General features: G+C 37.5%; 1 protein-coding gene across 1 annotated transcript; it reads left to right on the top strand.

The window, feature by feature from the left end:
• The first annotated feature begins 31 nt into the window (after positions 1-31).
• On the top strand, positions 32-11,196 carry SLITRK4 (SLIT and NTRK like family member 4). The gene has a single exon (XM_026848679.1). The coding sequence runs from the start codon at positions 1,055-1,057 to the stop codon at positions 3,566-3,568; it is 2,514 nt and encodes an 837-aa protein (XP_026704480.1). The 5' UTR covers positions 32-1,054; the 3' UTR covers positions 3,569-11,196.
• The last annotated feature ends 4,206 nt before the right edge of the window (positions 11,197-15,402 follow it).

Here is a 15,402-nt window from a genome sequence, read left to right as displayed (position 1 = left end):
TTTTTTTTTTAAAAAAAAAAAAAAAAAAAAAAGCTACCTTTTAACTCAGGGGAAATGTTGTGGTTCCAGTTCTGTGTAAAAAATGGCAGCTCAGCTGGCCTGACTGTATGTGAAGGGTTCTTGAAAGCCACCTCTGTATCAGTGCAGGGATAAGAGCAAATTACATAATGTTTTTTGGGCAAAAAAAAAGTTCTTCTCAGATTTTAGTAATGTCAAGCTCAATTGTGGCTTTGTTTTGCCCTGCAAGTCTGAGTATTGTTATTACTACTGGGGATGGGGCTGTATGCCTGTGCATGCTTCGTCCGTATCGGTGTGCTTCCATTGGTCACCCAGAACTGATCTTCTTGTTTTGTGGATAGTTCATTGTATTTCTTCAATCAGTTTACCACCGATTTATTTAAAGTAGCCATAGTAAGTGACAGAAACAATGTGTGTGCAAGCCTATGTATTCCTCGAGTGAATCTCACTGTTATCATAGTGATAATCTGTATGTGTTGGTGCTGTGGATACATACATTGAGTACTGACATTGCTTTTTCTGTCTCCATCTTCATCCTTTCTGTATCGTGCTATCCCAACCCAAATGTTTGGGCATGCATAACATCAGCATTTGTGTTTAATATCCCTGAAATGCACAGCAACATAGGAACGGTGCAGGACTGAGGAGAGTAAATATGCATAAAATTGGAATCTCCTTTGGTTATTTTACTTTGTTAGTTATGCATGTTTGGCATGTATGAGAGAGAGATATGTATTTGACAGACCTCAGAGTTATTTGTGTTTGTTTACAGAAATTTACATTCTGTATTTGAAATCACTCTAGCTCCTGTGTATTTGGTCATTAAAATCTTTCATGTTATTTTAAATTCAGTGCTTGTAGTTTATCTATAATCCTTGGCAGGTACAGTAGCTCAGTGGAATACAATTTTTAACCCAAATAATGTTTTTGGAACAATGACAACTGAAAAACGTTTTCTTTTTTTTCTTTCCTTCTTTCTTCTTTAGATTCTTTATCTTTGTTCAGGAGCCTAAGGTTGCTTGCTGATCACAAGAAGATGTTTCTGTGGCTCTTTCTGGTTCTGTCATCTCCAGTTTCTTCTACAACTGCAGATGCTGATATATCTGTGGAAATTTGCAATGTTTGCTCCTGTGTGTCAGTTGAGAATGTACTCTATGTCAACTGTGAGAAGGTTGCAGTCTACAGACCAAATCAGCTTAAACCACCATGGTCTAATTTCTACCACCTCAACTTTCAGAACAACCTGCTAATTATTCTATATCCAAATTCCTTTCTTAATTTTACACATGCAGTGTCCTTGCAACTGGGTAATAATAAGTTACAGAATATTGAGGGAGGGGCCTTTATGGGTCTCAGTGCATTAAAACAGTTGCACTTGAACAACAATGAATTAAAGATTCTCCGAGCTGACACTTTCCTTGGCATAGAGAACTTGGAGTATCTCCAAGCTGACTACAATTTAATCAAGTTTATTGAACGGGGAGCCTTCAATAAGCTTCACAAGCTGAAAGTCCTGATCCTTAATGACAATCTGATTTCATTCCTTCCCGATAATATTTTTCGATTTGCTTCTCTAACCCATCTGGATATACGAGGGAATCGAATACAGAAGCTTCCATACATTGGAGTTCTGGAACACATTGGTCGCATTGTCGAATTGCAGCTGGAAGACAACCCCTGGAATTGTACTTGTGATTTGTTGCCTTTGAAAGCGTGGCTGGAGAACATGCCCTATAACATCTACATTGGAGAAGCGATCTGCGAAACACCCAGTGACTTGTACGGAAGGCTGCTGAAAGAAACCAACAAGCAGGAGCTGTGCTCCATGGGGACAGGGAGTGATTTTGATGTGCGCATTCTGCCTCCCTCGCAGCTGGAGCCCGGTTACAGCACACCCAACGGCCACACCACTCAAACATCAGTGCACAGATTAGTCACAAAGCCGCCAAAGACTACAAACCCTTCGAAGATTTCGGGGATAGTGGCAGGCAAAGCGTTATCTAATCGCAATCTCAGTCAAATCGTATCTTACCAGACCAGGGTGCCTCCTTTAACGCCTTGTCCAGTCCCCTGTGTTTGCAAAACGCATCCTTCAGACTTGGGATTAAGTGTAAATTGCCAAGAAAGAAATATAGAGTCAATGGCCGAACTCATACCAAAACCTTTAAATGCCAAGAAACTGCATGTAAATGGCAATTATATTAAGGACGTGGACACGACAGATTTCATTGAGTTTGAGGGGCTGGATTTGCTACATTTAGGCAGCAATCGGATTTCGGTGATAAAAGGAGATGTTTTCCGCAACCTTACAAATTTACGGAGATTGTATCTCAACGGCAATCAGATAGAACGCCTGAGCCCAGAAATGTTTGCTGGCCTCCACAACTTGCAATATCTGTATTTGGAATACAATGTTATCAAAGAAATCCTAGCAGGCACTTTTGACTTAATGCCAAATTTGCAGTTGCTCTACCTGAACAACAACCTTCTCCGAAGCTTGCCAGCGTACATTTTTGCTGGTGCACCACTTGCTAGACTGAATCTGAGGAACAATCATTTCATGTATTTACCTGTAAGTGGCGTTCTTGATCAGCTAAAATCTCTTACACAAATTGATTTGGAAGGTAATCCATGGGACTGCACTTGTGATTTAGTTGCTTTAAAACTGTGGCTTGAAAAACTAAATGAGGGTATTGTAGTGAAGGAATTGAAATGTGAAACACCTGTACAGTTTGCTAACATTGAACTTAAGTCTCTGAAAAATGAGATCCTCTGTCCTAAGCTTCTAAACAAGCCATCTGCTCTGTTCACCAGTCCTATGCCCCCTATTACTTTTACGACGCCACCGGGACCAGTTCGGAGTCCTCCTGGTGGCCCAGTTCCATTGTCCATCCTAATCTTAAGCATATTAGTTGTGCTTATTTTAACGGTGTTTGTTGCTTTTTGTCTTCTTGTTTTTGTGCTTCGGCGCAACAAAAAACCAACTGTAAAGCATGAAGGGATTGGGAATCAAGAATGCAGTTCTATGCAACTGCAGCTAAGAAAGCACGATCACAAGTCAAACAAAAAAGATGGACTAGGTGCAGAGGCCTTCATTCCGCAAACCATTGAGCAGATGAGCAAAAGTCATACCTGTGGCTTAAAGGAGTCTGAAACGGGCTTCACGTTTGCTGACCCACCAGGGCAGAAAGTCATTCTGAGAAATATTAATGACAAGGAGAAAGATTTATTGCATGTGGATACCAGAAAAAGACTTAGCACAATCGATGAACTGGATGAGTTATTCCCTGGGAGGGATTCCAATGTATTTATTCAAAATTTTCTTGAAAGTAAAAAAGAATACAACAGCATAGGGGTCAGTGGCTTTGAAATACGTTATCCAGAGAAACTACAAGACAAAAAAAACAAGAAGTCTCTAATAGGTGGTAATCATAGTAAAATTGTAGTAGAACAAAGGAAAAGTGAATATTTTGAACTGAAGGCTAAACTTCAAGGTTCACCAGACTACCTACAAGTCCTTGAAGAACAAACAGCTTTGAATAAAATATAGGTCATACAATCTTATTGCCTACAGAGGACATTTATTTAATGATGAAAGTGCCTTTTGTTGACTTTTAACTTCCAAATACTATATTATATTGATAGGCATAGAGGCAGGTGTATCCAAGGGTGTCTGATTAACTGTAGCTGCATATGATTTCTCAAGTAGAGGAGAATTTCCTTAATAGATTTTACTACATAAAGCTCATGCCCTGTGGAATCCTGTAGGGATACTGCAAACTCTATTGCCAAAGGGATGCTTTATACACGTTACACTGAATTTAACCTCAAGAGGCATATATGTTTTGTACCTTAAATGCAAAACCATCGTCTCCTTGTGATTTGTTAGAACAAACACAAGAAACCTGGTACTGGTATTTGTACCTCAGCTGGGTCCTTCATCCTGCACGTGGATTTAAGTTGGTGGAACTGGAGTAATCCTTTGATTTGTGGTGTTGTAATGGCACTGTTTAAAGATTATCTGGAAAGTAACAAGCATGCAAAGAGAGAACATTCGATAGTATGTGTAAATTGGTTACATTTATGGCCTGCATCTTGAAACCACTGGAATTATAATGTTAAATTGTGCAAATATTTGTTTAAAATATACCATGCATTACATACCTATGAAATAAATTTGACCACTTGAAGCATACATGTCTATACATAAAATTAAAGAAAAAAGAAAGAAAGTAGTTCAACCTGACTTCTGCAGTATTTGTGGCATCTGAAGAAAATATTTGATGTTTATGCAGAATCTGTCTTAAGACTTATCTCCAACTAAAACTAGAGTTCCTTCTCAGTTATGTGAAACACTTGCAACCCCAACAGGTTGTCCAAAATTGTCAGAGTGCTTACTGTGTGAGCGTAGCAGAAATTATTTTTGTAATATAATTCATATTTATGAAATACTTTGTATACTAAATAGGAAAAATATGTACTCCTTAATATGTATTTAATATGCCTGACTTGTTTTCCTGATCACAATGCATTAATCATTCAGTATAAATAAAACCAGAACAATATACCAAACAGAAACTGGGGCTGTAATGTATAGAATTATCCAGAATTAAGTGATCAGATATAATAATAATAAAATTGTTCTGTACTATTCTTGTGAAATTAGCATATTATCTTATTTCAGATTTGTTACCAATGGTGCATTTTAAAATAGATTCATTAGTTTTTTAGTATTGTGTCTCAGGCAATTATTTGCCATCAGTTGTCTTGCTTTTCCAGGTTCTACAGGTTAATCTAAATAGTTTTCACTTCAAGTATTTACAGGAATTCATGGTAAGGGTAATATTTTAATTGTATATGCATAAGTTTTCTGTTCGTATATCTGTCTGGCTGCTGTCAGTCAGAAAAAATTGATCAGAACAGTGAACAATATGGCAAATCATGTCTGTTTAAAACCACAGTGTAAAATGAATACAGTGGTCTCAGTTCAGAATATTGTGTAGCTCATATCTACAGAGTAAAAACTTGCCTTTGTGAAAGTTGAATCTGAATAGCTGGGAAAAAAAAAAAGTAGGAGAATGGAAAATCCACACTTGTGTCTCAGTGATAGATGTTACCTTGAGATGAGAATGGAGATATATTGGTAAAGCATCATACAGCAAATCTATACTGTCAGATTAACAAAACTTTGACTTGAAAAGGAAAATTTTCATTCATTTCAAGGGTTTTTGTATAAGACCCTCTCTCTCCTTTGCTTCCAGAACCTTCCCACACACATGTACCTTTTATAATGAATACATCAATCAGTTAAGATTAGTAGGGTATAAACATGAATGTTTCTAATGAATTTGAAACTAGCAAATATTAGAGCAAGACCCAATAATAATACTGTGGAGAAGGCTGTGTCAGCTATTTCCATTATAAACCTCTAATTTCAAGGGTTTATGACATTGCTGTGAATCTTTTTTTCAGGAATTATATTTGGCAAACAGCCTGCAGTATATTTTTAACAAAGTTTACAAAAAAAAAAAAATTGCACTGCTTCTATATTTAAGAGACAGCAAAACAACAACATTTTTCTACTTTCAGAATTTGTTTATGCTCTTCTAACTTAGAAATAGGTTTTATTCTTTTTCTCCATACTACAAAGTATATACATTATTTCAGTTAATAAAATTATAATAGATAAATTAATGGCTGAGTTTCTTTCAAAAAGCTGCTGCTAGCCATGCACAACAATTGGTTTCATGCAGGATGTCATAGGGATTTTCAGGACATGGATTCTATGTACATACATGTTTCTAGCATAAAAAGTTCTTGGTTGACCAATGATACAATACATGGCCAAGAACTGAATAAGAACATTTGAGCTTATTGTGTCAAGAGTCTGTGGTTTAAAGAGTGTGCACTGACATGATAACCTTAGAGCGGCTCCATCAGTAGGCTAAGAATAATGGGTGCTAAACAGGGCTGCAGGGCTTCAAGGATGTGTAAAGGTTCACTGGGATTTGGCAAAGCATAAGGCTACTGATGCTTTAGTACATTGTCAGAGACTATCAAATTCCCATATCCCACTCTTGAGAGGCATGTGTTAAAAATAGTAAAAAATAGCAAATGAACTAATACTTTTAAGTGATGTTAAAACTGTTGTGCTTGTGACACATGTTGCCCTGAGTTCAAAGAGCAATGCTAAATGATCATACCTTCCTCAGCTACGAATTGAGGGGTTTGGTTTTGTTTTGTGTCATGATTTGGTTGGTTTGGGTTTTTTTGGTGGTGAGGTCTTCTGTTCGCTGATGAAAAAGAGGAAGAACTGAACCATTACATTGTACCATTCCATTGGGTCAGATTTTCCTGCTCATTGAAGTCCCAATCCAGTAAAGCATTTAAGTTCAACCTAAATCATGTGCAGAAGTACTATGCATGAGCTAATAATTAAAGACCAGCCCAAGAGTGGGGCTTAGAGTTTTGTCATTGAATTCAAAAAAACCCAGCTCAAAACCATTGTATGTAATACATAGAGTCCAGTGACTCTTTTGGGATTATGCTGTTGAGTGTAGGTTCACCAGCATCAGTAAAGGTTACACAATCTGGACCTTCCTGTAGAAATTGTTCCCAAGTGTTTTACATACATGGTGCAATACGTAGGCATAATAGTGTGAGTGAAGAACGCAGAAGTTGGCAAGACACTCTATTTCTGTGACATTGTTACTTTGAATGACAACCTTAATGCCAGTCTATTTCCTCCATGTGTTGAAACAGAGTATGTGTCTGCACAGCAGTTTTAGTGTAATGTCCATTCAAATCTATAGTCAGTCTGTCTGGAAGGGTGACTCCTCAGATGTGACTTAACAGATCCGTCTGTTCATGATACTGGTTTGAGTGGTCATGCTTGTAAAATGACTGCTAAGACCCATAGACATAAATTAAATCAGTGAAGGTGTTAACATAACCTGTTGTCTTCATTGTACTATAAAGAAGTTTCCATTTTTAAATAAAATCAATAAAGTATAATCGTTTCCTTGAAAAAGAAAAAATTTGTGCAATTTTATCAGAAAGCAACTACCACGGTGCAAGAACACAAGACCATTAGATGACTTACATTTTGCATTTAGTGTTCAAGATTGACAATAATATAGAAATCTAGTACAAAAGTTTTTTGGTTTTTGTTTGGTTTTTTTTTTAAAGCCATAATGACAAATTATAAAAGGCATGGCCTTGTGAACAATGTTAACAAATGCTTCAGAATCAACAAAACACATCCAGAACTTGATGGTGGTATATTATCTATAATATCTTTTGCATGGTTTGTACATTGATATTGTATGAAATGAGCACAGTGAGATTTATTTTTTTTTGGTTGCATCCAAAGAGTTAGGAAGGAAATATGACAAGAATGTATTTATAATCACTCTATTTTGAAATAAAGTAAAGAAAACAAAATGTATTGGTTTTACCCTGCTTCGATCATTACTATTATAGATTAGTTTATAATTGAGATAGTTACTTATAACATCCCGTTTAATGTAAAACACAGAAAGCTGTTGTTTATGAATTTTGTTTGCCTTCAGCAACATCAAAATATTAGCAAATGTCGACTTAAAAATTTGTATGAAATATTAATAAAATCGTTTGGTACTATTGTATTTCTGAAACTAGACTTTTTTAAGTGCCTGTAATATTCTCTTTTGGATCATTTGTATATGTATGAAAGAGAATCTATGACGTAGTTAAACAGTAATGCTTTCTAACCACCCTGACAATTTGTTGTTATTTTTTGTGGCAGTTTTTCCCATCTTCTGTCTACCAAAATCCTCCTTGCCTCTGTTTTACAAATAGTCCCTCCAAAGTCAGTGACATTTTTTTGCATTACTAACACAAGCAGAATTTAGTTTTTAGTTGGATTTGGAGATCTTCAGCACAGAAATGCTTAGAGGAACAATCATGTAATGCTAGGGGCATTTGTTTTGATTCTGCTCCCTTCTCATTAATCATTTTGGATAAGACACGATTTTTCAGAGGAAAGAAAAGTTGTTTATCCTTAGCAAAAAGAAAAATAACAATTCATATACCATTTCAATTTGTTAGGTTAGTTTTATAAATGAAAGTTGAAAAGATGTCTTTAGATAGTTGTAACTTCCAAATTTAGATTTGATAGTAAAAATGTTTTACGAAGCCTTATAAAAGCCTTCATGGGAGGCGAGAAGAGCAGGAACAGAATTACATCTAGATTAAACATACCCTGTTGTGTAGGATTTAACATGCATTATAGTGGTGGTGAATGAGAATAAGAATGTGATATGGACTAGAAAATCAGGACTTGATTCAGATTTTTTTTTCACTGCCAGTTGCAGTGTAACGTTAGGAGCAAACGCACAGCATTAATTGAAAAAGGCCTATGTATATATTCCATAGAATTTCTTTCTAAAGAAAAACTTGAAAATGAAGAGTAATTATTCATGTGTTGAAAATGTGTGCACCAATTTCCTGAATGTAGAGGAACTTGATCGCTTTCTGTTAGTAAGTTTTTCCATTACTTAATCTTTATTTCTACTTGTAATTCATTCATCCTTATGTATTCTGATTGATGCTGTGTTGAAAAATAAAGATAGGAATGTTAATGCTCAGGGACAAACTCATCTCAGAAATTTATCAATGTAAATCCAGACTTAACAGACTTCAATGGCATCAGATCAGCCTTACCCTAGTGAACACAAAAGCATCAATTTACCATATTAGGTGAGCTGATCTATCTGCTATTGAAATAAAAAATAAGTAATTTTTTACTTGAAATAAAATGTAATCTTGCTTTATGCTCTGTTGATTTGTGTGGTAAAGCTGTTACTAGTTTCAAATAACTATAGGGCAGAATATAGAGTAGGTGCAGTCCTGTGTCCGTTTGATGTCAGTGGAACTCTACAGTGGTTCAAGAGCTGTGAGCATCCTGTAGATGTACTACAGATACAAAACTATATGTGTTTGCCGGTTTCGTACATAGACTTGGGATATACATCTCATAAAATAAAAAATGCTATCTTAACAATACAATTTATTTTCTCCATATAATGGAACAAACTTACCATGTTCTTCTTTCTCATTAAGTAGGGACTTTATTGAAATATATTTATTTTACTTTTAATTTTATTCATATTCATTAGGTATTGAGATATTTATTGTCTGAAAACAGTACCTTTTGGGCAGTCTGTTATTCTTAAAATGCCAGTTACGAGTAACAGGCTGATGCTGTATTATGTTGATTTTCCATTCTCTTGCTGGGAATTCTGATAGTCATTTAACACTAAATAATTTCTTAAAAGCTCACATAATAATCAAGTAAAAAAAAGAGACCTAGCTGATACGAAATCTGATTTTTTGTATGTGTGTACGTGAAGGCTTAAAATACTGTAAATCAACTCTGATTGTCCCTTTGGTATTTGCTTAACCAGAAAACAAAAGGTGATCTCTGTATGGTTTAGTAGTATTTTTGCATATGTGCATTAACAAGTCTTCCTCAGTTTCCCTCATCCACAAACATTTAATTTCTTGATTTAATTTAATGTAATTTCCTAGAAATTACCTTCCAGGGCATCCTTCCATTTCATGCTCTCACTTCACCTTCAACGTGCCCAGTCCCTTACAGCTGAATGTTTGTCTAGACACTTGATTAATAGTAGTTTCCAAAGAGGGAAAGGAGTAGGATTTATCTATTTACAAAAACCAGCTAAAAAAATGCTAACTGTAGGAGATTGTCCTGGATGGTTTCTGAGTCATGTCAGATGATGTAGAATCCAAAACAGAGGAGTAGGAAATATTTTAAGCTTCCGTTAGGAAGATTCATGCTGGGCTTTTGAAGCTGGACAATCATGGCTTTTCCCGACCGTAAGGTGTACAGTGTGAAGTATATGGGATTCTGTGAACTCAGTCCTGACAGTCAGGCTGTGGGCTAGGTCCTGTAGACATATGCACCCACTTACCCAGACTAGGTTTTGGTGTCACTATTCACTGAAAAGTCTTGGACAAATCATTCAGGTTAAACCAGATGTTTTACGTATTTCTTAACAAGGTTTTTAACTGAGGTGTGGGTTCACTTGTGTGTACACTGGATGCTATTTGGGTATGGAGGTTAGTCCATACGTAATGTTTGTTGAGCACTTTCTTTGGTAGAGTCTCTCTTTGTGAGATACATTAGTGCTCACATCTGAGATGCTGCACAGTCATTACATCTCAGTGAGCCAAGTCACAAAGGGCAGAGCATTTTGACAGATTTTGAGCTCTTCACTGCAAGAAACTACAGAAAATTATGTACCATACAGCAGATTTCCTTGCTCCCTGGGAGAATCTCATAGACACTCTGAGTCCTTTTTGGCAGAGTATTCTTCTTATCTACATATCACAAATAAGACTCCAGGTCACCAGTCTGCTATATGTATAGTCTGTGTTTGTTTATACCCAAAACGAATTCAGTGGAGAAGGGTGGGAGAAGAACTTTAATTCTTTTCTGAAAAGCAAAATGGCCTAAATCTGATTTTTTTCAGGATTGACAGAGAAAAATACAGGTATTTTAAAGAATTGTCACATTGTTGGGCAATATCTGTATTTAGAAAGTCTGCATTTAGGAAGTATTTTACTAAGAGAAAGAGAAAGCAAGCAGTTGGGGTAATATTTTTAGCATACAGCTTTTCAGCTTGTTCCATTCTTGGGTTAGTATATGCCCTGAGAGCCAAGGGACTCACGTGTGTGGCTCAGGCCACAGTTTAGCTGCAAAGATACATCCTAAATGTCTTGCTGCCTTTTGTGTGGTAGAAATGAAATGCAAGGTTTTGAACGTTCCCTCTCTTATTTGCTTTAATGGAAGCTGGATCAGTTAGTGTTCTTCAGGACCAGTCTTTAAGCTCCTGTTGAGGTGTTTCTACAATTTGATGAAATTAGCAACACGAGTACAAATGTCATACAAGGGGGTGATGCCTTCGGATGGGATTAACACTTTGAAATAATTGGGGTTCTTAGTGTCTCTTTCTTAAATATTTCCATGTGGTTGCACTGTTTTATCCTCATGAAGATTGTTACTTTGGGGATCAGTTCAATAAATTGGTAGTTTTACAAATGTGATCAGGAGATTGTATCCAAATGTACAGCAAAAAACTTTGCTTTTAATTCTCTTCATTTTCTAAGATGTAAATAAAGAAGAACAACATCATGAATAACCTATATTTAAGATTTCTTTTTGTTCAGTCAAAATTACTTTTGCCTTAACTGAGTGAAATACTCAGCAAGTACTTTGAGAGAATTGGGATACTGCCAGCAAATAAGGTCCTTATTCTGTAATCCTTTCTCAAGAATATAAGCTATGGAAGCACTAAGGTTTTATCTTTTAAGTAGCTTCCCTGAGAATTTGGAGTTTCACTTTAGCAGTTGGAGCAATGCCATGAACATGATTTTATGATTTTGTTGCAATAGTTGCATACATGGTAACTAGCAGAAGTAATGGTCAACAAGAACAAGTGTGATGCATTATCTGTGTAGCTTTGTCAACTAATTTATACCACTTCAGCATATGACAGCAAAGATAGTAAGGATCACATATTGTAGAGTGTGTTGGTAAGGATTCCCTTACATTTGTAATGTGCTTTCAAAATGAAAGCAGTATGCACATGATGAGTATTATCAGCATACAATTCATTTCAAAAGGGGAATACCATTGTACTCTTATTCAGATTGAGAAATATCACTGAAAGTGAATAAGATGGGGTTTCCTTTCTGTAAATTTCTCTCCTTCAACCACTAAATAGACCAGTTTCCTCTATACAGAACAATACAGCTCTGAGCCATATGCTAGAAAATATATAAGCCTAAGAAAGACAAGCAAATATGTTCCCTCCGAAGAGAACATCTGCATTATAATAATAAAATCACTCATATTTTTCAATGACATTTCAACCTCTGGCAGTTTTTGCTTATGCTGGCAAACTGTGAGGCTGAGATGTAGGATTGGAGTTGGTTTCTGTTTCCTTTCTGCACTCAAATACACCTTTTGACATGACACTTGCATGAGGTCAGTTTGCCTAGTGTCTCTTAGTGCCATAAGGCGTTGAAGCAACAACATGTATTTATATGTTGTAGGCATATATTATTCAGGCATTTGCCACCGGCCTCACAAACAAGATGTCCCCAGGGACAACAGAAGCATGGCAGTGACCTTTGCTAAAGGTCATTCTCGTACCCTCTGGGGCAGACCTCTGTGTCGTGACCCAGAACATCCATGGGTTGGGCCAAGGAACAAGGCAGGGCTCAGTAACATCCTTGTTTTGACATTGAAGGGAAGCAAAGTAACAGTACCAGAACAGCATAGCAGCTTTGTAATCAAGTATGCAAGACTCTCTCTCTTTGCTGTTACTTCATAGATGGGCTAGTCTGTTTTGCAACAGGAAAAGCAATCTGCTCTTCTGCCTAGAATCTGAACTCTGAAGTTTGGGACGAGACTGGAAGAGCTTGTTTGACCAAATCTGTTGTCCTTCACAGTACAACCAGATCAGATCCTTTGTCAAATTTGTGGAGAGGTATGGGTTTTTTTCCCTGTCTGTAAGTAGTGTACAATCAAGCTTGCTTTAACAACTTTTAATGATTCTGTAATGTACTACCCATAGTGCATGTTCACATGCTACACTGTCATCTCCATGCAGTATTGTTGTCACTGGCAGGAGATGGGGACAACCACTTTTTACCTCAAATCCTGTTGTGGTGGCCAGAGTCAGATTGTCTTCCTTGATAATTAACACCCTTCTGATATAATAATTTACTTCTTTTCTGAATCACATCGCTCTGTTTCTCATTAACAAAGAAAGTTTTCACCTTTTTTCCCCCATTCTTCTGTGCAGTAGAAATTCCTTTAATCCATTTCCAACCTATAAAAAACAATGAAAAATCCGCTGCAGGAAAACTCCACTTTATGTAATGCACTGAAGATGGCACTATAGTAACAACTTCACACTGTGAATGATAAGATATGCTTGTGTTTGTTGCTGGGAATTTATGATTTTTTTATTTATTTAGCTCTGCTCACATAAAGCCAAAGGTCAGTTTAATGCAGCAGCACCCGACACTGCTACTGTAATTAAGGCCGGATAAGTGTTTCTGTCACTTAGACTTATCTGCAAGGAGATTCCAACTCAACCCAAAGTACATGGAATAGTTTATATTTTTTTTTTTTTTTTTTGTTTGGTTTGTTTTTTTTTTTTTAATTAAAAAAACCCCAAGGAATGTAACAAAATCCTTTCTGCTAAAGATATCACTTCTCCCTGTCTGTAACCTTTACAGGTCATGTTAAGGCAGTTAACACCGCAGCAGGTCTCTAAACACCTAATGGACCCCAGGGCAGGGCTTTATGGTATTAGTTGCATTATACAAACCTTCCAAAACTCAAGTTTCCTGCAGAGTTTGGAGGCTTTTATTCATGTGAAACAGGAGCTTCATGTTAAACAAAACCCGACCCAATGTACAAACAAACACATACAAAGGTAAAAGTCATAGTTAGGTTAATGATAATTTTTAATAAGAATAAAAGAAAAAAATGTAAACTGACAGTTATATAGGTGTGAAATGAGGTTTTACCCATTTCTTAATCCCCTCCTTTTAAGCCCTTCACTCATACCAGGTAGAAGTTTGGGTTTGTTTTGCAATATGTGAGTAACTGGGCCTCTGTGCAGCAATTACTTCTCACAGCTACTTCCATCATACCTAAGCTATTTTGGAGAAGATTAAAAATGGAAACCTTACATGCTTTTTAGCATTTGCCTTGCTCTTGAGAAGTCAGTGGAACTATTTGTGTGAACTGCCACCGTGGGGCTTTTTTTCAGGTATTGAAAAAAAAAAAAAAAAAAGCAGGATTTAAAACTCCACTGATTTCCACGAGAGACATCAACTTCCCCAAAGGACTCTGTCAGCAAGCCAAATCAGCGTTGGGGGGGCCTGACTTTTTCAAAACTCCAGAATAGGTACTTAATATGCCAGGCTGCAGAAAGAGGAATGCTTAGGCTGCTTGCGAGGGGCTCGTCTTTTCTCTATGTCAGGGGTGATGCAAAGCCAGACACGTATTGCACGGCTTGACAAAAACCTCTGCAAAAGACCCAGGTGTTGCTTCCAGTTAAAGGGCCTGACCCCAAAAGCTGCTGAGCATCCTTTCTGTGGGCTATTCGATCCATCGGCATCCCTGTTCCTTCTCCCAGTAGGGATTTTTTCAGAAGCAGCAGCCTCAGCCCGGTGTGGTGGGCGGGAGGGAAAACAGCATTTCGCTTCGCTTGGCGCTGGCTCCGCTGATCGATTAATGAGCGGTGTTAACCTCCTCAGGCTGTCTTCCCTCGTGTTACTCAGTGGGAAGGATGACAGCCACGCGGGGCATAGGGAGAGATGTTACATGAGAGGCTTGTAGTGGAGACACAAAGAAATAGACACAGAAATGCTTGTTTGGAAAACTGGAGCTGGCTGCATTGCACATTGGCGCTACAGAGTGGAAGCCAGCATGGGGACCATCCTCAGGCACTGGCCAAAAGCTGAGCATCATTGTAGGTGCAGGGCCCAAGAGCTGGGACTCATAGCAAGTACTTCTGGGGCTAGGGCTCGGGGTCTTCCTCCCCCTGCACCCCTCCCCCCAGAACAGGCATTTCAGAAGTCCTTTCTGTGCAGCCCTTCAAAGATATGGGAGTTAAATAAGTAAATATGTTTAGGGCCTTGATCTTGGAATAAATCCAGTAGTAGCTCTTTAATTACGCCTGCAGGGTGCTTCTCCCTGCACACAGCACTTTCTAGCTGCCTGAGTTCTGCATCTTCCTCAGCCTCCCCTCCTCTGCCAGCTCAAAACTTCCTAGAAAAGCTCTGCAGTTCCCTCTGCAGAGGAGGATGCTGGTTTTGTTCTGGTGTGAATGAAACCAGGGGTTAATGATATCTATTTGTGCCATCACGACCTTCAACTACAGTAAAACTGAATGGGGGGGGTGGAGACAGACACAAATAAGCCAAGAAGCTCATGGTTAGGTAAGGCAATATTTGAGAGACACTGAAGGAGCAACTGAAACAACTTGGGTTTAGGGGTCTATGGCTGGTATTTTTGCTTAGAGGCAACTTTGGGGCCATGGGATTCCTGTGAAGCACATAGCAAGCAAATTAATGAGTTAGGTGGGAACAGGCTGAGCTGCTACAAAAATAAGCACTCTAACTTATGTAGACTTTTAGAGATCTCAGTGATGCATTGGCCATTAATATTTAATTTATCACTTATTAAATATTTAATTTTGTATAGTTCTTTAATGGAAAGGTGATGGATTTTGTTGTCTACAAGAACCTGTATATAAAGATCTGGCAGATGTCTCCATCTTTGGAGAAATGATTGTA

The sequence above is a fragment of the Athene cunicularia genome (assembly GCF_003259725.1).
Source record: "Athene cunicularia isolate RWA chromosome 4 unlocalized genomic scaffold, athCun1 chr4_part3, whole genome shotgun sequence".
Classification (NCBI taxonomy): Eukaryota; Metazoa; Chordata; class Aves; order Strigiformes; family Strigidae; genus Athene; species Athene cunicularia.
Note: the sequence above shows the minus strand (reverse complement) of the source record. Positions and strands in the feature narration are given on the sequence as shown.